Raw genomic sequence first — 26,284 nt, 5'->3', positions numbered from 1 at the left:
TTAAAATGAATTAAAATTGATTAGTCACAGACCCTTCAATTAACTTACTTAAAAACTTTAATCCAGTCACATAACTATTTACTACAGGCTAGTATTCGGTGGAAGTATGAGTGGAGGGGAACAGCTGCTAATAGTGGCTAGAACGGGGGAGCAGCTGAGAGAGGGGTGCAGGGGAATGAACTTCCAAAAAAGTAAAACCAGGAAGCGTTTTGAATTAAAAATGTCAGAAATAGCGTTGAGTTCAAGGCTTTATAGTGGACTAAAAACCAAGCCTTGCTTTGGCTCATGCTGCTTTCACACCGGACGCAGCAGGAGCAGCAAAATTGCATCTGCTGCTTCCTTTTTGCTGCTTGTACCAGTTTAGTTCTGACGTGCGGCTGAAGCAGCTTTGCTGCTCTGGCTTTGCGGTGAAAAAGTGTGTCTGACACGCATTGGGCGGAGCTTCATTATCCTTTATTTGCCTTGCAGCTATATTTGCTGTGATCAGTGGGAATAAAGTAGTATTGTTATGTTTTTAAGTGGGAAAATCCACCTGAAAACATAATCAGTGCAGTCAGTTCATCCAGATTACCATCCTGCCTTCCAATATTATTTCTGTCAGAGCAGCTCAGACCCCCACATACCAGCGGTGCGCTGTCAGTAGGAATCCCATTCAGCAGCCTCTGGCCCGGTCGCCGCCTCGCGGTGCAGCAGGGTGGCTGGGAGGCGGTTTTCATGTACATAATCCACACTGTAGGCACCAGGATAATAAAACCGAATACGCTTTATCGGCAGATTTCAGCATTTTAAGTTAATTTAGGCGTTAATAAACTGTTTCAGAGGAGTGATCACAGCGCTCTGTGTCATCAGCGATGTGTTTGTCTCTCTGCCAGCTCCCAGATCACCATCTCTGATGGGTTGATGCGGCGCGTCGAGCAGCAAAAGTTCAATTTTTCCATCTCGTGAAACAACGTTTGCGGCGCATCCTGCTGTTCAAAATGCGCTGCCGGACCTTTTGTTGCGCCTTGACGCTCGTCAACCATTGACTTTGCATGTAAACTCGCTGCTTCTGCTGCGCCTGCTGCGGCCGGTGTGAACGCAGTGTTAGGTTTATTCAACGATGATTATAAAGTTAATGTGTGTGCATATGAAACATTGAAGCAATAAGATGCTACATTCTGTCCTGTGATTCAATCAGGAGGGTCATTCTAGACTTGCCTTCAGCCAGAAGGCATTTACAGGGTCTTCTATCCTAAAACCGACCAATTTTGCTCATGTTCTGTTAATAAAAGACTCTGCTGTTCTGTTGGGGGGCAGAAAGGTGCTGGAATGTGAGCAGCAGCCTTTCTCATCCTGCAGGAAGCTCTGAATGAAAATCCCTTTGTGTGTCAGATTCATTTTTGTCCTATATGAAACATGAACTCACAATATTTGAACCCAACACGCAGCATTAGAAAACATGCAAATTAGCTAATCTGTGATGGAGAAAGGTCAGGGAGGCTTGGCTATGAACCAGTAATGATGAATGATTGGTGGACATGTGTTTTAATAGGTTAACTCAAAAATCGCCGATCCAACTCTGAAAAAGCCCAAACTAACTCCACACGCCCAAAGCTATGTTTACCCTCAAAATGAAAACCGCCCAATCTGGCAACACCGTCGATGGAGGGGAGGCATGGTGCAGCACTAAGGAAGGGAGGGGCAGTGGAGCAGAAATGGCAAACAGCGGATGTTTTTTTACCTGTTTGTAGCAAAAAAATAGACTATTTTATACCGGCCACAATTTGGCCAACCTTGATTAATGAGACCGACAGTAAATTTGGGCCGATATATTTACCCGAACGATTTATCGATCGGGATCCAATAAGGCCTTTTCCGCAACATATGAGCATTTTTTTGATTTAATTTAATTTATCTTTATGGTTTATTTCTTAACATCCTTTTAACCATGCATTATTATTTATATTATTATTTATATATTGTTATTATAAATTTGTCGTTATACGACAATCCCCTATTCTTGTTCTATTTTCTTTATATTCATCTATTTGTGAATCTGCATTACATCTGAATTTAATGCACTATAAAGGTAAATTTTATTCTGTTCTGTTTTAAAATGTCACTGATTAAAATTTATCATTAAACGTGAAATACAAAGGGGTTAGTGACCCCTACTGGCAAAGTGTCAGATTGTAACAAACTGAAAATGGTGCATCTAAACAAAAACAGTGTTGATCTTTAGATAATGAGGTTAGAGCGCTGGAGCCAGGGCATTCAGGAGGTCTGCAGCTGGTAGACCTGCCATGATGGAGGACAGAGAAAGATGGAAGTGGTGTTAAACGTAAGAGAAGACATGAAGAGAAGTGAGCTGAGTGTGAGGAGAGGTAGAAAGCCTGAGGCTAAGACTGGTCGATGTGTGTGAGAGTGAGAGTGTGGCTGTGAGACGTGGCAGAACGAAGCCTGGCCAGCCGGCAGATCTTTTCCATATGTTTCCTGGAGACAGAAAGAGTGGGGCTGCTCCCCTCGACCCCCCTGCCCCAGCACAAGGAGTCTGCATTTAAACAGACAAAAACACAGTGAAGCAGCTCATTTCAGGCAGGTGCTGGCTCTCTGGGAGCCGGCCACTGTTTGCACTCCCAGTTCATCTTGATTTCATCCTGGTGTCATCACATTCAACATTCCTAAGACTGTTTCACTCTGGATAGTTTGTGTTAACAGAAGGAATAAAACGGATGGACGTTATCAGTGACCTTTGTCACAGATTAAATCCTCTATACATTTCCTGAGCAGCTCTAACTGATCAGAAAATGTGTTGATTTTCTCGTAGTTTCACTAGAGATAAATGCACAGCTGAATGAGTCAAACTTTCAGAATAACTAAACACTGAAACTCTCTAACAATCATGTGAACCGCTGTTTGTCCCCAACCTAACAAGGAAAGAACCAAAGCAGTGCTTCTCAGCTCTTTTCTACAGCTTTCCTCTGCCGTCCCCTAGTGACCATGTACTGCAACGTAAGATCTGTTTAAACTCCTGTCCCTGTTAGATAATACTTTCGTTTAAAGTAGGATTGTCAAAAATGCTCTCAAGCTCTACCTGGATACAATACTAATTTGGCATGGTATGTGTCATTTGCACATTTTTGCTATTGCAAATTTTAGATTTGGATTATTTAGACAATTTTTTTGGTCATGACAAATTTTGTCAAATTGTTTTATATTAGGGTTATTATATTTATATCATTCATTTACATACTTATTTAACTGTTCTTCTGTTATTCTAATAGGAAATAATGTTGCATGTTGAAGTTTAAAAAGCTGAGTATCCAAGTAAGTAGCAAATATTTCCCTTGTATTGATTAGGCACATAAACATCTAATCAACGGTTTATCAGGTTAAAATGTGTTCCAGTTCAATTAAATGATGAAGTCAGCTTAAGAGGAATGATTTTCAGTGTAGTAATGTTGCCTACTAGAGGGCGCCAGTGATCGTGGCTTCGGTCTGGGATTATTTACTCTATTTAATGGTTGATTAAATAGATATATATCTATATCTATAATACAGTTCTGCCTAGGAATATTGTAATTGTGACTAGGTAGAATGCTTTAGTGCTATCTATAATATAAATGTGACTAGTCAGCCTGCCTATTTTATGCTAAAACAGAACCTCATTATGGTTTGAAAGTATCTAAAACTGCCTTTTGGATAGGCATTATTAATATTCTAATTCGAATAGTCTTGAAATTAGAAGTTGATATCTGTAATGGCATTTCTACTAGCAAAAATGTATTTTTGATGCCATGAATTGGATTTCTGGATATCTGTAATTCCAAAAATGTAAAAAAAGAAACACTGGATATCTGTAATGTTCATTTTTGATGTCTGAAACTGTCATTATGACTAGCAATAGCTATATTATAGAGATCTGAGATAGAGTTCATTGGCATCAAAAGTTATTTTTTGACATCCAAACTGTTTATTTTAGATAGGATGAATGTTATTTTAGCTATCTGAAATGTTAATTATGACTATAGATAAATAAATTTGAGACATCTGGATTGCATATTCATTCAAGCTAATAAATGTCACAATGGCCTGCCATAGCCTTACTGCCTGAATGATCCACTATACTCCATATTGAGATGAAGTTAAACGGTGCACCTGGTGGAGCTGCTCTAAATGAGTAGAGTGGCTGTGATTAACCGGCGTGAACGCATTATAGGAATGTAATTTTCACCAAGAATATATCTATTTTAGTGATCTACAAATGAAAGAACAGAGAGGGCTTTTAATAAATGTTAAAACAACCTGCCGTAGAGACTCCATACAACATTTTCGCATTAATCAAGAAGAAATCTCCTACCATCTCCCTCTGCTTTGCAGCTGTCGCTCTGTCTTTTAAAAAAATATTCTCCATTTTTTTTTATTTCTGCATTAAAATCTCTTCTTCCAGTGGAGTGAAATAGGCACTTCTTGTTGCCCATCGTCACGAGTTATTATGCGCTCAACTCTGAAGTAAACATATCAATTGATTGATTAAACTAACTCAGAGTTTCCAACCTTAGGTTAGATCTATTCAGAGTTGAGGATTTGAGTCTGAGTTTCTTAAACCTGTTTTGTTAAACGGCCCAAAGCCTCTGTTTATGGGTCGAGCGCTCAACCCCTGCATCACCGCCATGCCCTGCAAAGAGGAAGCCAAAAATAGCATCTTTTGGCTTCTTTCTAAGCAGGCGGTCACATAAAACTATTTATGTGACTTTTGCTGTATTTTAAAAATATCCTGCAGTTGGCTTTTAACGTATTGTCTATAGCTTTATCCCTTAAATCAGGGGTCTTCAACGTTTTCCAGGCCAAGGACCCCCAAACTGATGGTGAGATGGAGCGGGGACCCCCTAATTATATATATTGTATGAAACTGTGTTCTATCAAACTGGTCCTATAGTCACTCTATTAAAGATGGAGTTATGTAATGAAAGTAATTTCTCCCTGGGATTATTAAAGTATTTCTGATTCCTGGTTGATGGGACAGGTGTTGTGAATGAAATGGTGACCAGCTTGAAAGAGCTCCTATGTGTCACTGAATGTGTGCATTGATGACTGAAAGACATCTTCTCCCTCCATTTATCTGTTTACTACAGTGTGTTGAATTCATGTTAATGTGGATTTAAAGACATTTCAATTAGTGGAAAAAATTGCAGGGAAGAATATTAAAAAAAGTCTAATCGACTAAAACTTTCGTGACGCCTTTGCAGTACCTCTGTAGAACCCCTAGGGGTCGCGGACCCCCCTGTTGAAGACCTCCACTCTTAATGGTTATGTTAAATTAAAAAGTCCTGCTCTTCTAAATTAGCCTTCAATGAGCAAAAATAGGTCAACAACATGAATGTTTGAGGTGTTTGAGGTTTATTAAAGACATCCTCAATAAATATAGCACCATTTCAGAGGAGACATGTTTAGAGAGAAGATGCTCCGACGTTGGCGGCGCTGAAACGACCCGGATGATCCAAACTTTGAGTTCTGTAGGATCAGTTCGTCCTCAGCCCTGCAGAGGACCCCAGCTTCTGACCCAACCTGACCTCAGCCTCTAAATACAGACAACACAAGCATGCAGAGAGATTACATACATCCGCTCAGACGCCTCCTAAGCCACAAACTGCTGTAAAACTTTACCCACTTTTAACTCCAGAGTTTTTCAGGAGAGGTAAGCATTCTAAACAATTACTTTGTTACAGTTTTAGTCTTTTCTGGAAAGTATAATGTCTAATGTTTTAATAAAGCAACAAAAACAAGTTGGACTATCGGCTCCATCTCAGCCAAGCTAGAATGAAAAGAACAAAAAGCATCTTTATTTAAAGCAAAGAAAAAACAGAGTGGTTTTATAATAAAAAGAGAAATATGGTTAGAACCCCCCCCCCCCCCCCCAAGCATTGATTTTTATTATATTTATTATTTCCCATTGTTACAGTAAGAACCTTCTACTGTTATTCATGACTGAAGAGTCAACATTCATAACAGAATAAACGGGCGTCGGCAGCATCTCCCTCCGTTTCTAACATACTGCAGAATAATGAGAAATTAGTGTAATTTGATGGTTTTCTGCCTCCACGCGCTGATTTCATCACCTTCCCTTTTATAGGACGCTGGGTCTGTTCTGAGCCACCGCCTTGTTGCTCTACTTCCTCCTGAAGTTCCCGAACTGGATGCCCCGTCGGCTGGCCACGCAGCGGAAGGCGGCCGGCTGTATGCTCCAGTATTTCACCGGGTTAGCGTACAGGCTGATGGCGTTGTACAGGTTCTTCTTCTCGTAGGAAGATTTTGGACAGAAGTCGTTGAATCCCACATTGCCGATTTTGTTGGCATGAAGGAAAATCACCTGTGCAGATGATGAGACAGAGTTTAATTACCGTTCTTTTTCCTTAATTGGCTTTTATTCAGTCTATATTAAGGTTAAACCTTTTATCTGGGCTTCATATCATAGTTCTGTGTCTTGTGGAATTTGAAAGCTTTAAAGTCCTTAGTTTTATGTATATTTCGGTTCTGATGTTCACCTTTTCACTGGCTGAAATATTTGAGTCTTTATATCTGATGATGGAAGGTAAAGTGGGGATTGTTTGCCAAGCCAAACATCCAATTCAAGTCCCATTAAGCCACAACTGAGGCACTGGGCTCAAGTTTCTGTACGCAGGCAAAAGAAGGTTCAATTTTCAAAATTGTTGATTGTTCTGGATGATTTATTTTCCTATTTCAGCCAATAATTAGAGAGTTCAAACTTTCCTTTCTGCTACCTTTATAGGCCCCAAACCCAAAATGCCTGCTGGTCCCTTCCCAGGCCCCTACACTTACAGGAAGTGGACTGATCTACATTGCTTCCGGTCTTAACGCAGAAAAAAATAAAAAAAATAAATGGAAAATAATAAAACAAAGGTAAATAGAATCAACAATTATTAACCTGCAAATAAACTATGTAAATAATAAAAAAAAAACATATATAGATTTAGCAATAAATGAACACAATTCAATTTAATAAAGAAATAAATAAATGAAAAATAATAAAACAAAGGTAAATAGAATCAATAATTATTAACCTGCAAATAAACCCTAAAAAAAACATATAATTAACACAATTCAAATGGATAAAGAAATAAAGAATAAATTGCTCCATCAGATGGAATATGGTTTTATGCAGAAACCCCGGTGTTACAGCAGGAGGGGTTTCCTTATTCCAGGAAAGTTCCACCAGGGGGCGCCACTTGATTTTCATAAAACCATTTGCAAGTCACAGAAGTTTAAGAAAGTTTAAATTAGAACCACATTGTTAAAACCAAAGATATGTCTTTATTTAATCAAAACTGTCAGGCATAGTCTGAGTCATTTCATAGATAAAAAGAAACCAACTAAATTTTCTATGATATAAAGATATAATATATAATGATTTAAAGTGATATTTTCGTCCTTTTAATATAAAAATTGGTTACCTAAGAAGGAGAATAATAATTGTTTTGTTTTTTTGTTTTTTATTAAGGTTCTGGATCTGGTAAACGTTTTTGTTACAGAAACTGCTTAGAGCATGCATCCCCAAACTCGGTCCTCAAGGCCCCTGTCCTGCAGGTTTTAGAAGTTTCTCTGCTTCAGCACAGCTGGTTATAATGATTGCAGTAGACCAAAAGCCTGTTAATCAGCTTTCAATTAAAATCAGCTGTGCTGGAGCAAGGAAACCTCTAAAACCTGCAGGACAGGGGGCCCCGACGACCGATTTTGGGGATGCCTGGCTTAGAGTTAAGATCGCCAGTATTATTGCTGCCTCTCACCTGTAGGTAGCGCAGTGAGCCCAGGCCCGGTGGGACCTTTTTTAAACGGTTATGGTCCAGATGGATCTCCCGGACATTTGGGATGCTGACCAGGCTGCCGTTTTCCACAGACCGGATCTGGTTGAAGGCCAGTCCTAACCTGCAGGGACAGTTGGACCAGTGTTAATGCCTGCAGGTGATACTAAGAGCTAAAACAAGCCTTTATTCTTATAGTTGAGATAAATTGTGATGTTTGAACCATGACTTGTCAAATAATTTTTAACCTGGACCATTTTCTATCTTCTGTTAACATTAAAGAGTCTATTGTTAAATAAAACGTGGATGATGGCCACCTCTGCAGGTTTTTATATCTCTTGAAGTCCTCCACCTCCACCTTGGAGATCTTGTTGTAGTCCAGACTAAGCTCTGTGATTGAAGATGGGAAGTCTAGAGGAAGAACACAGAACATGATCACCAACCTTTCAGCTTGAAGTTTCAGATGATTTAATAATTAAGAAGCATTTGGAGAAAGTTATGAGGGTCATTCTAGCTTCAGTACATCCTGTCTGACCTTTAGGGACACTTGTTAGTTTGGCCTCTGCTATCCCGATGTAGAGAGTGGACAGACCGTCGAAGGCTCCCGGCTGGATCCCACTGTTGGCCAGGGGGTTGGCTCCCAGCTCTGTTGGGAGAAGCACCGAACATCTGGTTTTGTTACGGCTCATTTATCATTATGATGCAAAACATGGAAGGTTGATTACAAGAGATTTATGGAGATGGAAATCTCATTAGTTGCTAAGAGATATCCGCACAAATTTGTTGAAAAGAGCCATAAATATAATAAATCAAACGTAAGGAATCGGTCATCATTTGAGGAAATTATCAAAGGTCCAATCCATCCGCTGATGGAAGGTTAACATTTGAAGAGAAGAAAAACATAATAAACATAATAAAAAAGACAAAGCTTCAGTTGGAGTTTGGTTATTTTTACCTTAAAATTATGTCATTATTAGCAGAGGCTCGTTCATTCAAATCAAACCGAGAAACATTGGCTGAAGTCAGTACCTGACAGATTTATCTGACTGTTACTAGGATCTGTTGAGCTTTCTGTTTTCCTTTAGGAGAAGCCCTGAATTTTGGAAGAAGCATCAGCAGGATGCAGCAGATCCTCCTAACAACTGAACCTTTCACCGCTGCATCTGTCTGAAATATGCACCGAACTTTTAAACACATTGTGTCTCGGATTAAGTCACCAGTTACACACTGCTGCTGATATCGTCCTGTTGTTTGGTTCCATCCAGCAGATATTTCTGCTGTTGCCTTACTTTTATTTGCTGGGCTTATAATGTTTATTGACTGTAGGCAGTGTTGTTTTCATCAACGATGACGAAATTATCTCGTTGATGCTCCTTTTTTTCATGACGGTAACGAGAACTGAAGAGATAAAGATGGATCTTTGATGATGAAAAGATGACGACTCATGGGTGTGAGTTTTCGTCAACGAGACTGGATAAAAATGTTAGCAGGTGCTCTGTCAGGAGCTTAAAATGCATCATTGTGCTTTAATCTGTTAGACAAGCTAAGCAGTATCAGTGGTGTACATTCTGCATGACCACGGATGGATCATGGCTGCAGCGGCGGAGGAGAAAGTAATTCAAAATGGTCCGGTACTTCGTGCTCAACTCTGAAAATACTCTCCTCTTTCAGCTGTACTTGTGCAGAAATTCACAGGAAGTCTGCGCTCCTTGCTCCACACCGATGGTTCGCTCTCAGCAGTATGGCTCTTCCTGCCCTCGCTACTTTATAAACTATATGTGGCTGATCATCCTCTGCTGAGTGTAAAAAAATAATTTTTTCTTCAAGCTCACAAGAGGTGATACTAAACCTTTAATTTCTACCAAAATCCCTAAATTATATCCAAAGAAAATATTTCATCTTGTTCTTTTTATTTTTGGATAAAGAGCCAGATGCACTTAGGGTTAATGAAGATTTTATGGATCAGTGTATAATGCGTAATTCATAGTAGATGAAGTATTTGCTTTTGGATGGTTACCTTATGTGTCTAAAACCATTCCTTTATTGTACTTTTTTTTTGTTAGCTTATCTATCTGCTATATTAACCAATATGATGTGTTGAACTAGATCTGCTAGATCACTACTTTTGTGAGACACGTTTTTTATAATGTAGGTCATTAATTCATCAAAAAGTTTGAGTTTTAGAAATCAGTTTTCTGCCTAACAGCAATGATGAACTGCAAGACAGCATTGTGTCTCCAGCATTTGTAGTATCTAGGCTAGAACTGTCAGTATGGTAAAGAATCTGGTTGTTATTCGAAATTGTAAAGGTTAACTTTTTTATGAAGTCAAACATAAATCTGATTAAATCTAGACTTAAACTAATAATAGTTTTCGTCCTGAAGATTAAAACTAAGACTAAAAATAAGATGGCTGTCAAAAGCAAAACTGTCTGGAGGCTCTAAGTCCTCATTCATAAGTTCAAAGAATCATTTCTTTAGACTTTAAATCCTGCTTTTAAATCAGTAAATAGTTCCTGACTGAAGCTCTGATCTGGTTGTGTCCCTTCAGATTTAACAGCTTATGGTGTTTCCCTGTTCTCTGCCTCTGGAAGGTACTGTAGATCTCTACAACACCAGAATAAGTCTTAGTTTTTCCTGTTGTAATCACTCTGAGAGCCGCAGCCACGTTTGGATTGAATCAAAAGCAGATCGCTGAGGTGTTGGGATGCAGCTCTTACCCAAAACATGCAGCTTCCTCAGGCCTTTAAATGCCTCCTTCTGGATCCTGTTGATGTTGTTCTCATGGAAACGCAGCTCGATGACGTTGGGAGGCAGATTGGCTGGAATCTCAGTCAGCCGGTTGTAAGACAGATAAAGCAGCCTGAGATGATCCATGTTTCTAAAGGCCTTAGGATGAATCTTGGAGATCTTGTTGTTGATCAGAAATAGACCCTGTCGGTGGAAGAAAATCGTACTCGGTTGTTAAAAATTTTATATTTTTCCAAAACATATGCATCTTTAGTTGTATTAGACATAAATATAAACAACTATAGACTACCATTCAAAAGTTTGGGGTCACATTGAAATGTCACTGTACTTTTTGAAGATAACTTTAAACTAGTCTTAACTTTAAAGAAATACACTATATACATTGCTAATGTGGTAAATGACTATTCTAGCTGCAAATGTCTGGTTTTTGGTGCAATATCTACATAGGTGTATAGAGGCCCATTTCCAGCAACTATCACTGCAATGTTCTAATGTTATCATGTGTTTGCTCATTGGCTCAGAAGGCTAATTGATGATTAGAAAACCCTTGTGAAATCATGTTCACACATCTGAAAATAGTTTAGGTCGTTACAGAAGTCGTTACAAACAGGCTCTAACCAGAGTAGAAAAAGTGGGAGGCCGCGTTGCACAACTGAGCAAGAAGATAAGTGCATTAGAGTCTCTAGTTTGAGAAACTGACACCTCACAGGTCCCCAACTGGCATCTTCATTAAATAGTACCCACAGTAACTTGTTTGTGCTGTCCTCTGAAGGGAGTAGTACACACCGTTGTAGGAAATCTTCAATTTCTTAGCAACTTCTCTCATGGAATAGCCTTCATTTCTAAGAACAAGAATAGATTTTCGAGTTTCAGATGAAAGTTCTCTTTTTCTGGCCATTTGGAGCGTTTAATTGACCCCACAAATGTGATGCTCCAGAAACTCAATCTGCTCAAAGGAAGGTCAGTTTTGTAGCTTCTGTAACGATCTAAACTGTTTTCAGATGTGTGAACATGATTGCACAAGGGTTTTCTAATCATCAATTAGCCTTCTGAGCCATTGAGCAAACACATTGTACCATTAGAACACTGGAGTGATAGTTGCTGGAAATGGGCCTCTATACACCTATGTAGATATTGCACCAAAAACCAGACATTTGCAGCTAGAATAGACATTTACGACATTAGCAATGTATAGAGTGTATTTCTTCAAAGTTAAGACTAGTTTAAAGTTATCTTCATTGAAAAGTACAGTGCTTTTCCTTCAAAAAATGAGGACATTTCAATGTGACCCGAAACCTTTGAACGGTAGTGTATACCAGGACAAAAAGCCTGCCCTGTGGTGATTTAAAATAACACTGAAGGTCAGTCTTACATAAAGCCTGTTGAGGCCTTTAAAGTCGTCCTCCTTGATTTCAGTGATGTCGTTGTTCTGCAGGTCAATCATCACCGTGTCTTCAGGAATCTTCTTAGGGACAGAAATTAAATCTGTTGACACAAATAAGACCTCTGGGTTAAAGAGAAGAATCTGAGAGGAGGAAGGTGCCTCGGTGAGGGGAGTAATTAAGACTGTCAGTGATGATTTAAACACACAGCGGGGCTTATTGTTGGTTAAAGGGTGAATTTTAACAGAGTTCAGTTTGTGCAACCTAATGAACCAGAGTCGAGGTTGAAATGATCCAGATTTGTCTCTGGATGCATCTGTACCAGAAAGGCCTGATATTAATGACTGGAGCTTTGCACACTGAGCAATGGTCTGCTGTGGAACTTTAAATGACACCAGAACTGGCAGTTCTCGCTGCAGCCTGGTTTTTAAAGGTTTCTTCATCAGCTACAGAGACGATTGACACAGAAGAACGGTATTTTTTTAATTTAATTTCTCAGCCTGAAAAACAAACTCAATAAGCTGACATTCCTGCCCTTTATTGCATTTGTTTTGCTAACATGTTTTTATCCTGAGTCACAGTTATTACATGTTTTTTCAGTTCAAAGAATTAGCATGTAATAACTTCTCGGGTTCTGACTAGTACATTTCATTTTTGTTAATCCTCCATGTTTTTTCTGCTGTAAGAAAACCTTTGTTCCCCTACTTGCTGCTGCTACAAATGAGCGTTCCTGCTTTGAGACGATGAAGGATTTTTCTCACAAATTGGAGCTGAATGTAACCATTACTGATGTTGCAAGAAAATGATCTTAGGTCCAATTCCTGCTGCCTGAGGCCTTCAACCAGCCTAGCCTTCAAAAGCATGTTGGCAAACTTTGCTAATGAAGATTCTGAGTCATCCAGGTAAAAGTCATTCCAAAAAAGTTAAAAAAAAAAAAAAAAACAATCCAATGGACTTTGTTTCGAAGTTTGAGGACATTTTGTTTCCCATCCAGGAAGCTCTTTCATTTCAAAATGTCAGAAATTGCGTTGAGTTCGAGGCTTTATAGGGCGGATCAAAGAAAAAAATGGTTGAATTTGCATGTTTTCTAAGCCAAACAAGGCTTTGTTTTTGGTCCAATGGATGGGAAGGGAAATGTCTTTAAACTTGGAAACAAAGTTCAGTGGATTTTTGACTTTTTTGGAGTGGTTGGCAAAATTCCCTCTGGGGACACAGAAGATCTATAAAAGTTGACGGTGCATTCAGGGAAAACAGATGATCTCGAGCCTTAATCATTCAAAATAACTCCAAGGTGATGGAAACATTCATCCTACCCAAAAATATCACCCAGAACCATTTTATGTGATGTTATTTATGATATTTTATGGAAAAATCAGCTGGAAAAATAAGCTACACCTGATTATCCTCAATTATAGCAACAAATCAAACCTAATATCCAGTCAGTTCTTTACCACTATTTGAACTTCTAAAACTTTGTCTAACTAAATTGGGAAAGAAAATCTCAAGCTCTGAATATGGTAAAGTAAAATAGAAATTGCGTAACTAAAAACAAAAAACAGACATACATCTAAACTGGGATTTTTACATCAGGACCCCCCCTCAGATGCTTCAAACATTAATCTTGTAGGATTTCTGAATTCTGTTCAGTTGGGTTACATACAGTAATAGCCATTCAAAGTGTCCCCACTTTCCTTAATGGGCCCTTGGCTGGTCCTTTTTTTAAGCATCAATGTTTTTACTAAAATACTCTTTTTGTCATTATTTATGGACATGAAGATCTAAACAGAAGCGTCATCTCTTGGTTAGACCCTGAAATGGTGGCGTTAAAGAAAAAAAAATATGCAAGAAGGGGTCACTCTAGAGGCAGGAAGTCATTCGGCTGGCGTTTGACTGGGAAGGGCCATTTTGAACGGCTGCAACTGTAAATTCATAAAGCTAGATAAAGATCAGTTAAGCACCCAAAATAGATGGACCAGTTTGGATGGATAGCAGGACACAGGAACACGCTGCTGTCCCACTGGTCTGATTTGTACCAGTAAGGCTTCCCATGGCCACATACCAGAAGTTGATTTTGAGGTGACACACCAAAGCTACTGTGCTGCCCTCTGGTGGCCGGACTATTCCTGCTTCTATACAGTGGTGTGTTTTAAGTCTCATCTTAAAACCTACTATTACTCTTTGGCTTTTAACACCTCATAATTGTGTGGTGCTTTTTGTCCTTTTTATTTACTTAATTTAAATTTTTACTGAGTTTTGTGTGTGTGTTGGGTTTTTGTTTGTTTTTACATCTACAGCACAGAGGAAACAATTGTTAAATGTGCTATATAAATAAAGTGGACTGGTTTGGTTACAGCCAATGACTGAATCAGACGGTTTTCTCTCTTGAGTCATTATTGGAGGGTCAGATGCAGATTTATTGATCAGAACTGAATTATGAGGAACAATTCTTTCAGCTCATCAGTCTGTCTGGGTTCTGGGCCTCAGGTATGGTAATTAAAATACAGAAGACACAGACGTATGATGCCTGTGTGAGAAATAGCTGAAATGATGATAAATCTAAAAGTCAAAAAGTTTTAGCTCAAACTGAGATGCTGTCAGTTTCTGCCGGGTTAAAGAAACTGAACAGAAATACAAACTTTAAAGTGTACTCTAACCCTGATCGGAGCACTGCACCACCTCCGATGAACAGCGGCAGTGAGCCGGGCAGTCCTCATCATCATAATCATCATCGTCGTCATCATCATTGTCATCGTCGTCGTCATCATCATCCCAATCTGCCACCATGATGTTGTTGTTTTTCATGAGGTCCATGACGTCCACAGGCTTGTAGGGTTTAGTGTGGCCAAGCGTCAGAAGGCAAAGCAGGAGGAGGAGGATCTTCATGGTTCAATCTGAGCGTTGGTTGGTTCAACAGCGGCCGCCAACAGGGGGAGCTGTAGGGGAGAGATGGCACATTAGGTTGGGTCACACTCTCCGGTTCTTTGTGTTGATAGAAGAAAGAATTATAATCCAAAAGAAAGTAATTTGTCATGAATATTTTATATTTAGGATTGTTGTAAGTACCTGATAGTTATCAACATTTCTGTTTATATAAATGTACTTGTCTTCCGCTTTATGTGGGACCGGGTCACAGGGCAACAGTCTCAGCAGAGACTCTCAGACTTCTCTCTCTCCAGACTCTTCCTCCAGGTCTGCTGGGGGAAGCTCAAGGCACCCCAAGGCAAGCTGAGACACAGTCCTTCCAGCGTGTCCTGGGTCAACTACCTCCCGGTGGGACGTGTCTGGATCACCCCCAAAGGGGGGGTGCCAGGGGGCATCTGAAAGAGATTTCCAAGCCACCTTAGCTGACTGCTCTCTATGCGGAGGAGAAGCGGATCTACTCCGAGCTTCTCCTGAAGGACCGGGCTCCTCAACCTAACCTATAAGGCAGAGCCCAGCCACCTTACGGAGAAAGCTCATTTTAGAGGCTTGTATTCCAGATGTATCTGTCATGATCCAGATGTCATGACCATGGGTTGAGGGTAGGAATGAAGGCCGACTGGTAAATCGAGGGCTTTGCCTTTTCACTCAGCCGTCTCTTCTCCCTGACAGACCGGCACAGCGTCTGCATTATAGCGTTTGCCGCATCGATCCATCTATCAATCTCACGCTTAATTCTCTCCTCACTCGTGAAAAGGACCTCAAGATACTTAAATCATCCAACCTGAAGGCAACAAGCCACCTTTTTCTGGTTGAACCATGGCCTCAGACTTGGAGGAACTGGTTCTCGCCGCTTCACACTATTCTTCAAACCACCCCAGTGCATGCTGCAGGTCTCTGCAGGTGGAAGCCAGCACAACCACGTCATCTGCAAACAGCAGGGACGGGATCCGCTGGTCACCAGACCCCCTCCCTCCCTTATGACTGGTGAACATGACTGGTGACCGAGGGCAGTGCTGAAGGAGTCCAACATGCACTGAGAACAAGTCTCAATTAATGCTGGCAATGCGGACCAAACTTCTGCAAACTTGTGCAAAGACAGGATAGGACCTAGTAAAAGGCCCCTGACTCCATACTGCTGAAGCGTCCCCCACAGGGGACCACAAGGGACACGGTCGAATGCCTTCTCCATGTTTACAAAATGTGGACCCACTGGCAAACTCCCAAAAATCCTCAAAAACCATGCAGAGAGAGTAGAGCTACTGTTGCACTGAGCCGAGGTTCGACAGTCAGCTGGTCTCTCCTCTCCAGCCCCGTGGCATAGGCCTTCCTGGGGAGACTAAAATGCGTGATCCCTCCCTTATATAAATGTGTTAATTTAGTAAACATTAATAGATGATAAAAAAATGTATTTGACCCAAAACACTGTTAGCACCCAACAACCCCCCCACCGCAACCCCCACTTTGTTGATAAAGTTGGCGGATTCAATTCAGCTCAGTCTATTTCTATAGCACCAATTCACGTCACATCTCAAGTTACTTTACGGTTCACCAGATCATCCAGTCAGATTGATTCAAAGTTTTTTAACTAAGGAAAACCAGTTGATTGCATCAACTCATTGACTGGAAAGCAATCCCTCACACTAAGCACAGATAAAATAATCATGACATCTTAAATAGTTACCAGAGTAATTAAGTACTGACATGGATGTTTTAGCTTTTAACATACTGTAGAATTCAAATTATAGTAATTTCTACCTTTGATTGTATGTTTCATAAATCAGGAAAACATTTAAATGATTTTAAATAATGTACCTCAGACATTCCCAGTTTTTTTTTGGACTTTTTACAGCACTATTGGCTCTTTTTTTTTTTTTTTAAAGAAAAGCAACTATGAGAGGGGGGGAGAGGCATGCGGCAAAGGATCACAGGTCGGAATCAAACCCGGGTCGGCCGCGTCGAGGACTAAGGCCCCCGTACTTGGGTGCTGCGCGCTACACCCTGCACCACCAAAGCACATTTCAAAACTAATCTTATCCTCATCTTTAAAACTGCATTTCGTAATATCGGCCCACTCCCCTTATGGATCTGATCGATGTTAAAAGTCAATATTCTGTGAATCCTTTGTCTTTATGTCTCTGACAGAGCTTTACCTTTATTTAAAAACTTTACCTAATAATCTTTGTTTTGGTTTGCAGTTTTTGGGTCCCAATTATCAAAAACCGCGATCAGGTTGAACCAAGAAGTTCCTCCTTGGTTCTTTATCCGGGTCTGGTTTCGCTCTCAGAGTTCCTCAGACTTTGACAGACTCGGACAAATTGAAATTTCGATGCACACAGCTTACCGACAGTGACTGAGCAGCGGCTTAGCAGAGAAATGAACTTTTCCATTTATAAAGTGCAGCAGTGATCAAAATGGAAACAGTATAGGAGAAACATGCTGCAAAAGGCATTGATGTAGAAGTTTCAGAGCAGTGCAAAATTAAATAGATAGATATGGTGCAAAATGCAGTAAAAACACTGAGTTCAGTTCTATTTATAGGGATTTGAAGATTCGCCATATAGTGCAAGTATGATATTTACAGTGTGATGCAGATTCACAATTTGCGACTTGATTAGAGTTAAGACTACAGATTACAACCTGTGCTTTTTCAGGTTATCCATTAAAGCATAATCAGTTCCCAGAACAAGAGAGAAATATTTCTTCCTTTCTAATCCTTTATAACCGGGCCAAATCAGAAGCCAGCTTCAGTATCATAAACTTTTATAGTCTGCAGAGCTGATAAGGAAACCCAACTGGGTAAATGTCTGTTACTCAACTGTCCAGGATCTCATAAAAGCTGTTAAAATGGTTTACATTTTGAAAAAGTAAATATGTAAAAACCTTTTGAGTCCGAGAGACCTCAGAGAGAACAGAGATAAACACAGTGGTTGGCTGAATAAGCCATGCTTTATAAACAGAGGAGGTAAAGGCTGAATGAAACGGTTTCAGAGGATTGATTGGCTGAATGCTGCTGTTACAGTTCCAGCTCTACATCACTAAACAGCAGCAGCAACAACCTAAGTTCTCACTGGTGCTTTGACTGGTGATCTGGTTTATGCTCAACTGAAGCACACTGCAAAAAACAATCTAGAAATTAGCAAAAATGTCCAAAATTAAGTGTATTTACCATTAATATGAGTTGGTAAATAAGATGATTTGCCAATGGAATGATTATTTTTACTCTTAAAATAAGATAATTAGATAATATGCACTTGAAATAAGACAAGGAAATTGTTTATTCTTAATTGTAAATATAAATTGTCTCGTTCCTTTGGCAAAGTGACTCTGACTCAATTACCTCCTCGATTCAAGAACAAAATGCACTATTGTAAGAAAAAAATGACACTTTTTTTACAGTGCATACGGCTGATATTGGCTTAATTAACAAGCCAGTGGATATAACAGCTGTTCTTCCAGCTCAGGGAAGGGTGAACATGTCCTGACCGGGTCTCCTAGAGGCACCTGATGTGTTTATGGTTCAGTTGGATTCTACAGCGATGGTTCCTTAACCTTGCATCAAAGCCGACAATTTGTTTTTTGTTTATTCAAGAACAGACCAGAATCCATATTTTCCCGCTTTGGCTTCAACCATTAGAGAACCAGAAAGTGTTCAGCCTATCACGTTGCTGTATTCTGGTTTTAGGCGGGACTTACAGTTGTGAAGAAAGCAAGAGCTGCCGAGCCCGCAGCCGAACCCAAATAAACATGTCAGCGCAGGAGGATGCAGTAGGAGCTGCTGTTTGTCCAAATCCGTGATTTCATGTTTGAAAGAGGAACAGAAAGAAGCACTTTGTGCATTTCTGGAAAGCAAACATGTTTGTTTGTACCTCCTGACCTGGTTGGGAGACACTAGGTGTCTGTTTGCACAATCAGCTTGGGAAGTTCTGCTGAGCTTCCCTTCTTACCATTGTGAGCAGGATGGCTCCCAACCTGCCAGCTTTTAAAGACCCAAAGAAAAGAAAGGAATGGGATAGAATATGTCTTTATTTATATCCAGGTGCTCAGCAGCATCTATACACCAAAAACAAGTAATCATAAAGATAAAAGAGAGACTGTGCAATAAGCTAAAAGAAAATTTGAGAAATAAGAGGCATAAAAGGAGAAAAATCAGATGCATTATCATCGAAATATGCATAATTAAGATAATCTGAATTTATTAAAATGAGAAAATAAACACCAGATCATCAAATGACCTAAACCTAAGCCTATCTTTGGATTCCGGACAGTTGGCCTTCAGAAGATGCTTTCCTTTTAGAAAATAATGACTTTTAAGAAATAACCTGGTTGTTTTGAAAAATAATTTAATGTTTTTTAATTTTAAGACTCCCACTTAACTTGATCCTTTCTCTACAATGAGGCGATTCCGGATCATGAATTGGACCCTGTCTCTGTGGAAAAAAAGAGCCAACTTCCTGGAACAGCTGGAGTCTGAAGGAAGTCTGACTGAGAGCTACAGTAACCTTTGATTCACAGACTAAACATGAGTTTTCCTCCCCGACTCCACAAAAACACAAACCTTTCTCTGGTGTCTGCTGGAGTGAACAAAGGTCCCACAACCTGCTTTATTCCACAGGAATGAAGTAGTGCCTGCAAACACCTCCAATCCAACCCCCTGATGCTTTAGTCTCTGTACCTTACAAGCACTTTAGATTCATAAAAGTAACTTTTTCAGAAACCTTCACAATTTAGGATTTAAGGCTTTTTCTTAGCTGTTATGAACAAAAACATCTGCTAATAAAATCCTTTAAATGTGAATCGTAAAGTTTTATTAGTTAGATCAGTGTTTAATCGTGTATTTGAAAAATACTAATGTATACAGAGTTTTTCCCTTGTTCATTTTTAAATTACATAAGTGAAACCCTGAGGCATTGTGGCTCCAGCGTGGGGTGTTTGGGTCATAAACTGTATCGGTTAGATCGGTCCATCAGGGCCCATTCAGTCCAATTCAGTCAATAATCTTTGCTCAACATGAGCTCCTGACTAAAATTCAAAAAAAAAAAAAATATATATATATATATATATATATTTTTTTTTTTTTAACAAACTTTATTTACAAATAAAGAATATACAATTGCAGACAGTACTATGCTCGAGGTACTGGGGTAACAGAACTACAGGATTCCATCAAACAAAAACAAAAAAATAGAGTTTCCTAGCTTTAGAGTTAATGCATATTTTTAAGGAGTTCAAAAAACAACTTACATAAGCTCTAAAAACAGTGAGGTTCGGTTTGGATTTAGCAAATTTACAAACATGTATATGGAACTTGGCTAATAAAATAAGAAAATTTATAAAATATTCTTTCCCGGACGTACTGCCCTTGGAAATACCAAACAGAACATGTTTAAGTATATTGCATTTCCCATTAACAAAATTATTGAAGTCACACCAAAAAACTTTGCTAAAAGAGCATTCCCAAAAAAGGTGGGTTAAAATTTCTTGTTCGATGTGACAGAAGGAACAAAGTGGATCAATATTTGGAATATATTTGTTCAGTACTGAATTAACAGGATAACACCTGTGTAAAATTTTAAGGGACACTTCCTGTATTTTATTAGAAACAAAAAAATTTCTTGGCAATAACCATATTTGTTCCCAATTGATATGGGTATGACTCACATCATCATGAAACACATCATCTTGTTTGTGTTCCACTCAGGCAGAACCAGGTGTTCCTTTGATCTGGGTCCTGCTCCAGAGGGACCAGGTCAAGGAGGGAAACCCAAACATTGCCTAAAATCTCCTAAAAGCTCAAATGTTCAGTGAAACTCTGTATTAAAGGTATAGTGGAAGATTTTATTTTTCCGGGATGGATCATCTAAATAAGTGGTCCTCCTAATTGTCAATCATTCAGGTGATACATTCAAAATTTCCCAACTTTCCTTTATTGGTCCTTGGCTGGTCCCTTACAATTCCTTTTTAAACATTAATATTTATACTAAATTGTTTTTTCTGTCATGATTTGTGAAGATTAAGATCTAAATAGAAGTCTAATCTCCTGGTTAGACACTGTAATTCAGAGACTGGGTGGAGTCAGAGTAAGAAAATATGCATCCCCATGAGAAGAGTCGCAGCCATTCGGCTGGCGTTTGACAGAGAAGGGCCATTTTGAATGGCTGCTACTGCATGTTTACATGCCGTCCTACATGCTCCTTGCCAGTTAGCTACCTTTGTCTGCACATGCGCACTTTCAGGCGTATATCTGTGGTGGTTTCAGTTGAGGTTTCAGTTTTTTTTTAGGAGATTCTTTCACGCGATGGCGTACACTGAAAGCTCAGGTTGGGCTTCCCACTGATGTTGCAAAGTTTCTACTCGACAGGTACAGTTAATTTCACATCACTGCTACTAAAACAAGGAGAATTGAGCTTGTGGACGCTCTCACACATGTTTAATAGGCGCTCCTTCTTGGGATCAGGTGCAGGGTTGTGCATGTGCATTTTTTTTTTTAAGTGGAGTGGGCTGGTTCCCCTTAAATTCATTAAAATCCTCCACTATACCTTTCAAGCTTGAAATATTAATGTTCAGTGAAGCTCTGTCTGAAGCTGTTTCCCAAAGAATGATACAATCTTTCCAATTATTTAGTCTATTTTATTAATCATTATTTAAAATTGAGCATTTCATTTTTTACAACTAATGTCAAATACAGATTAAATTTTTTTCATAATATGAAGTTTATCCAAATTTTAGAACTTTGATCAGTGAGATAAACTGAATATTTACACTGCTTAGTAAATACTAGGGGTGGAACGGTTAACAAAATCCACGGTTCGGTTCGGTTCACGGTTTCGTGGTCACGGTTTTCGTTTCGGTTCGGTATATGTTGATTGTTAGGAAAATCTACTATGTCTTGTATAGTACAACACGTGTAACACGTGTTGCACAATGCTCTTTTTTTTTATTAAGTCAACAAACATTTACATGAAAAAATACTCTCAGAGAGGATAGCAAAGGTGAACATGAACAGATAAAGATCAATTACAATAAAAGAAAAACAAAGAAGTAAAACAACTAACGGGATTTATCTCAGCAAACATTTAAAACAAACATAGACAGAGCCATAGAAATAATAAAAACAAAAAGGTGAATGCACTTAAAATAGCAGATGTTTGGAGAAATCAAGTCTCAATTTTTTGTCATATTTGTCATTTTTTATCTTCTTAAGAGAAGAAAAATAGATTTCATAAACTTTCATAAACCAATGAAAGCAAAGTTTAGCATTTCTCCATTTAGCACAGTGGATATGATATTTACCCAACTGCAGGAGGACATTAATAGTATAAGAAACAGGCTGGGGGAGATGGTCCATATAAAAAATGACATCATTTAGTGCAAAAGGGGTGTTGCACAATGCTTGCACACTGTTGCACTTTTAATCACAACTTTCTTTCCGCCGTCATCGTAGGTCACTCTAAATGCAAAGTGGTCCCATACAGCAGACCTATAAAGTGCTGCTGGCGCGTCTTCCAACTCCTGTTCTTTCCCACTCGCCATACCCACACAATTCTCCACAACAACTGATTTTTTTCTGCTACACCCGGCTACGCTGCTTCGCTTCTTCTTCTTTTTGTTTACTACTGGTGGTTGGCTTTGGTCGCAGTACCGCCACCTTCTGCTCTGGAGTGTAAACGCTTCGCCTCTGGAAAAAAAAGGAGGAGCACACGAACTGAACGCAACACACGCGAACTGAACCGAGACAGTCGAACCGAACGGTTCGGACGGTTTTCATAAACCGTTCCATCCCTAGTAACTACTGACTTCTCGTGCAGTAACTGAGTTACTGAGTGAATGTAACAGGAAAGTATAACCAGGTAATATTTTAAGACATGTTCCTTACATTGCAGTGCAGCATTTGCTAGCTGCTCCTATGTAATCTGTTTGATTTCATGTCGGTTTGAGTTTAATTCTGTTTTTGAGATCAGCCTGCTATTCAGACTGGTTTGGAAGCTGCTCGTCTCTGGTTTCCCTCTGTGGTTGCAGGATTTTCCAACAAACCGCATACAGAGGCTCAGGGTGGCCCCCACACCTCCTTCGCCACAAGAGTTAGCTTTGGCTCCACTGGGATGTGTGCTTGGCCCTCTGCTCTTCAGCTTTACACACACAAGCAAACCAGCGCCATCCATGAAATTGACACATTTAACTCCTGTGGTGGGATTTATCTCCAGTAGGGATGAATCCACATGCAGGGATGAAGTGAAGCTGTAGGGATGAAATCATTTGCTTCCGAACACAGCAAAGACCAAGATGCTAAATATAACCAACCAACCAGTAAACCTTAGGGAAACTATAGACGAGGGAATTGGACTTGTCCTTTAGTGGTTTTAGCTGATTGTTTTCTACTTTTTTTAAGAAAAATAAAACCAATTCTGTTTTAGCAAATAAGGTAGTTCTTTGGTAAAATGATAAAATCCAGCTAAAGTAGGAAGGAAGGTGAATTTTTTCTAAGAGGTCAAAGTTCAAAGGTTGTTTCCATGTAAAACTAACATCAACCTTCAATAAGGTTAGTGATAAACTATCCATGTTCCAGATATAAGCAGGCAGGTTCTTCTCAGACCAGCAGATCTGAGCTCAGATGTTTTTCCCAGGTTGTTTAAGGACTAAACCAAAAGGTGAATAAAGGCCATGCAGAGGTTCTGAAGGATCATTTTCTCTTCAGTTTCATCCGTAAAGGCTTTAGGAACGATATATGGAAACGAGCTGCTTCAGCCAATGTAAATATTAGTGGAGCTCTCACCTTTTCAGCGTCACCATGAAGTGATTTATTCGCCTTCCTCTGTCAGACGCTCAAATCCAGCAGACAGAGGCTCCCCGGCCTCTGCCAGCCCTGATGGATTCAGAGCCCCCACAAAAACGTTCGGCCCGGCCCACAAATATGTGTGGTGGTCGGGGGTTCTGCTTCGACAGCAAATCCAGCCCAAACGAGACCCCTCTCCTCCCCCACCCCCCCCTCCCTCCCCCCCAGGGCTCAGTTATCACACAGGATGGTTTTTCTTCATGAAGCTTTTACAACTTGGCACAAAGAAATAAACTCAGGCTGCTTGTTTTCTTTGCACTGCATTCAAAACACAAGTTTAATTTTCCTCCAGTCAGACCAGCTGAGGTTAATGATGTCTTTATTATTTTAGTGGACGTCCAGAACAGAAGCTAGATACTTTCCTCAATCCTCTTTTAGCTCTGCTGGAGTCTGTAAATCTGCATCTTCAGTTAAAATGAATCCTAATCTTTTAACTAAACCTGGTGAACAGGATGTTTGCTGCCCCAAAAAATCCAAATCATCCCAGCTGCAGATGGTTGGCATGGTGGAGAATATTTAAAACCCCTTGAATGGCTCAGATAATAAGTCTGATAATTTAATGTTAGTCCTGCTAGCAATTAGTGGAAATTTCCAGACTAATCACTCAGTAACGACTGTTTGCAAAACAAAACAAGAACAAATTGTCCAGACCTGACTGATTTAGAAATAAGAGCGTGATGCCATTATTAAGATGTTCAGAAATGCCTCCTTCCCCTCCAGCACAAAGCTCAGCGCAGAGTCTCATCCTTCTACAAACACAGCAGGTCTTTCTTTGCTGAATGCAGGGTGTGTCGTACCTCAGGTGTGTCCAGGTTTAAACTCCCGGCTGTGAAACAGCAGCAGAGGGCTGAGAGATGGATCCTTGCTCGGTACGTTCCCAGAGAATGAAGAACAGCATCAGCCTCTTTCCTCTGCAGAAGAAAAAAAAAAAAAAAACGTCCCCCAGAAACACCCCCACCAGCGGAAAACCTCAGCTGTTTCAGTAAAGAGCTCCTTCCTCTGTGTCTGAATGTTGGGGACTGGGGTGGGGGGGGTGAAAGAAGGCGTTGTAGGGACTTCAGTCATGCGCTTTTCATCAGCAGCTTTGAGGCGATGCCAGGAGACTCCTGCAGGCTCAGGTTTTATAAAGACTATGGTGGGAGGTTGGTCCCCTCCCTACACAGCTGTCTGACATGTTAGATGTTTCACTTTTACATGAATGGAGCCGATTCCAAGGCCCAATGGCACTCTGCTGATCGAGGATGCTCTGGAGGAGAAGCACGCCATTCTGTCGCCTCCAAAGTCACCAAACTCTCCCGGGAGTTCTTTATTATCCTGAATCACATCTGGACAGTCACTCCTCTGTCTGTCATTGTGTTTTAGCTTTGGTTTCATGTTTTACATCAAACTGCACTGAGTTCACAGATACAAAAACAAATAAATCCACAAAAACATTCAGTAACGTCTGACGTTACATCATGATTCCCTTCAACCAGCAAACAAAAGCATTTATTATCATTAGGAGAGAATATTTGTTTTACATATACAGGGTTCCCACTGGTCCTTAAAAAGTCTTAAAAGGCATTGAATTTTTCAAAATAAAACTAAGGCCTTAATTGGTATTAAAATGTCTTAAATTAGTCTTTTGTAGGTCTTAATTTTTAAAACATCATAAATAGGATGATTTCAATTATGATTTATTTTTGTAATCTAAATAAAACATTAAAATTTACCTTTTTTTTATTTATTTAAAAAAATAACGGCGCGCCATTATTGGTTCCGTCCCGATAGCGTAACCAATAAAAGCGTTGTTGCGGCCGGGACATTTGGGAGATGCGCCATTAACTTTTTGTCTGGAAAATATGAGCAAGTGTAAATGTTACGAAAATTGGCTCCAGCCAAGAGTTTTCTCCATGGCTAAAACCAGGGAACATACATGAGGCTCAGTGGATTTATGCAAGAAGTCATTCAAGCTCAGAACGATGGGAATTAAGGCAGTGGAGTCGCACATGCGAAGCACGAAACACAAAGCGTCCAAATGGAGTAACAGAGAAACAGCCGGTATTTCTCAGTTTAGTTCCACCCTTGTCTCTGCAACGCCTCCACTTATTACGAAATCAAACATGCTAAGAAAATGATACAAAGAAAAAAAGCTGCAAAGAAGACTTAGCACTGGTTATGTTGTGGCTTTAAAACTGATTTGTTTCGTTCCCTGCTAAAACAAAGTTTGTGAATTCAGTTAAATATTTGTTCAAATATATCTGTCATTTTTGTGTTTTTAGCTTTCTTCCTTTATGGGAAGCTTTTCAAAATCTGAAACATTAGTGCAGTGGTTTATGTTAAAATAAACCTTTGGGTTAAGTTGTCGCAAGCAGGTTTTTCTTGTGTTTCTTGTGAATTTGGTCTTAAATTTTTATTTCAAGTGACATTAAAAAGTCTTAAAAAGTCTTGAATTTAACTTGCCTTATGCTGTAGGAACCCTGATATAGATGGACGTCACTTCCCCGTAGACATTACTGTCTAAGGGCATCACTTCCCTACGGTGATCAGAATAACTGAGTTTTTCTTCTGTCCAACATGGTGCTTCTCGCTGATGCTCTCTTGCCTTCAGCTCATCCAACA

General features: G+C 39.7%; 1 protein-coding gene across 2 annotated transcripts; it reads right to left on the bottom strand.

The window, feature by feature from the left end:
* Nucleotides 1-5,360: 5,360 nt before the first annotated feature.
* aspn (asporin (LRR class 1)) lies at nucleotides 5,361-24,735 on the bottom strand. 2 transcript variants are annotated; one of them, XM_038272022.1, is made up of 8 exons: nucleotides 24,481-24,735; nucleotides 14,586-14,864; nucleotides 11,922-12,034; nucleotides 10,519-10,732; nucleotides 8,335-8,445; nucleotides 8,117-8,210; nucleotides 7,785-7,923; nucleotides 5,361-6,349 (listed from the first exon to the last, which is right to left on the bottom strand). In XM_038272022.1, exons 2-8 carry the CDS (start codon nucleotides 14,812-14,814, stop codon nucleotides 6,149-6,151), a joined length of 1,101 nt encoding a protein of 366 aa, XP_038127950.1. In that variant the 5' UTR covers nucleotides 14,815-14,864; nucleotides 24,481-24,735; the 3' UTR covers nucleotides 5,361-6,148. The 2 variants fall into 2 exon arrangements, with proteins under 2 accessions (XP_038127950.1, XP_038127951.1); XM_038272023.1 differs by lacking the exon at nucleotides 24,481-24,735 and adding an exon at nucleotides 23,624-23,771.
* Between the last annotated feature and the right edge of the window lie 1,549 nt (nucleotides 24,736-26,284).

Source organism: Cyprinodon tularosa, unplaced genomic scaffold (assembly GCF_016077235.1).
Source record: "Cyprinodon tularosa strain WSP-4 unplaced genomic scaffold, ASM1607723v1 ctg814, whole genome shotgun sequence".
In the NCBI taxonomy this organism is placed as follows: Eukaryota; Metazoa; Chordata; class Actinopteri; order Cyprinodontiformes; family Cyprinodontidae; genus Cyprinodon; species Cyprinodon tularosa.
This window is presented reverse-complemented; position numbering and strand designations above follow the sequence as displayed.

Coding starts and splice junctions, on each gene's coding strand:
- aspn (XM_038272022.1), bottom strand. CDS start 14,814: ATGAAGATCCTCCTCCTCCTGCTTTGCCTTCTGACGCTTGGCCACACT. Junction 8,446..10,518: donor GAGGAAGCTGCATGTTTTGG/GTAAGAGCTGCA, acceptor TTCTCCCAACAG/AGCTGGGAGCCAACCCCCTG. Junction 6,350..7,784: donor GCTCACTGCGCTACCTACAG/GTGAGAGGCAGC, acceptor TCATCTGCACAG/GTGATTTTCCTTCATGCCAA.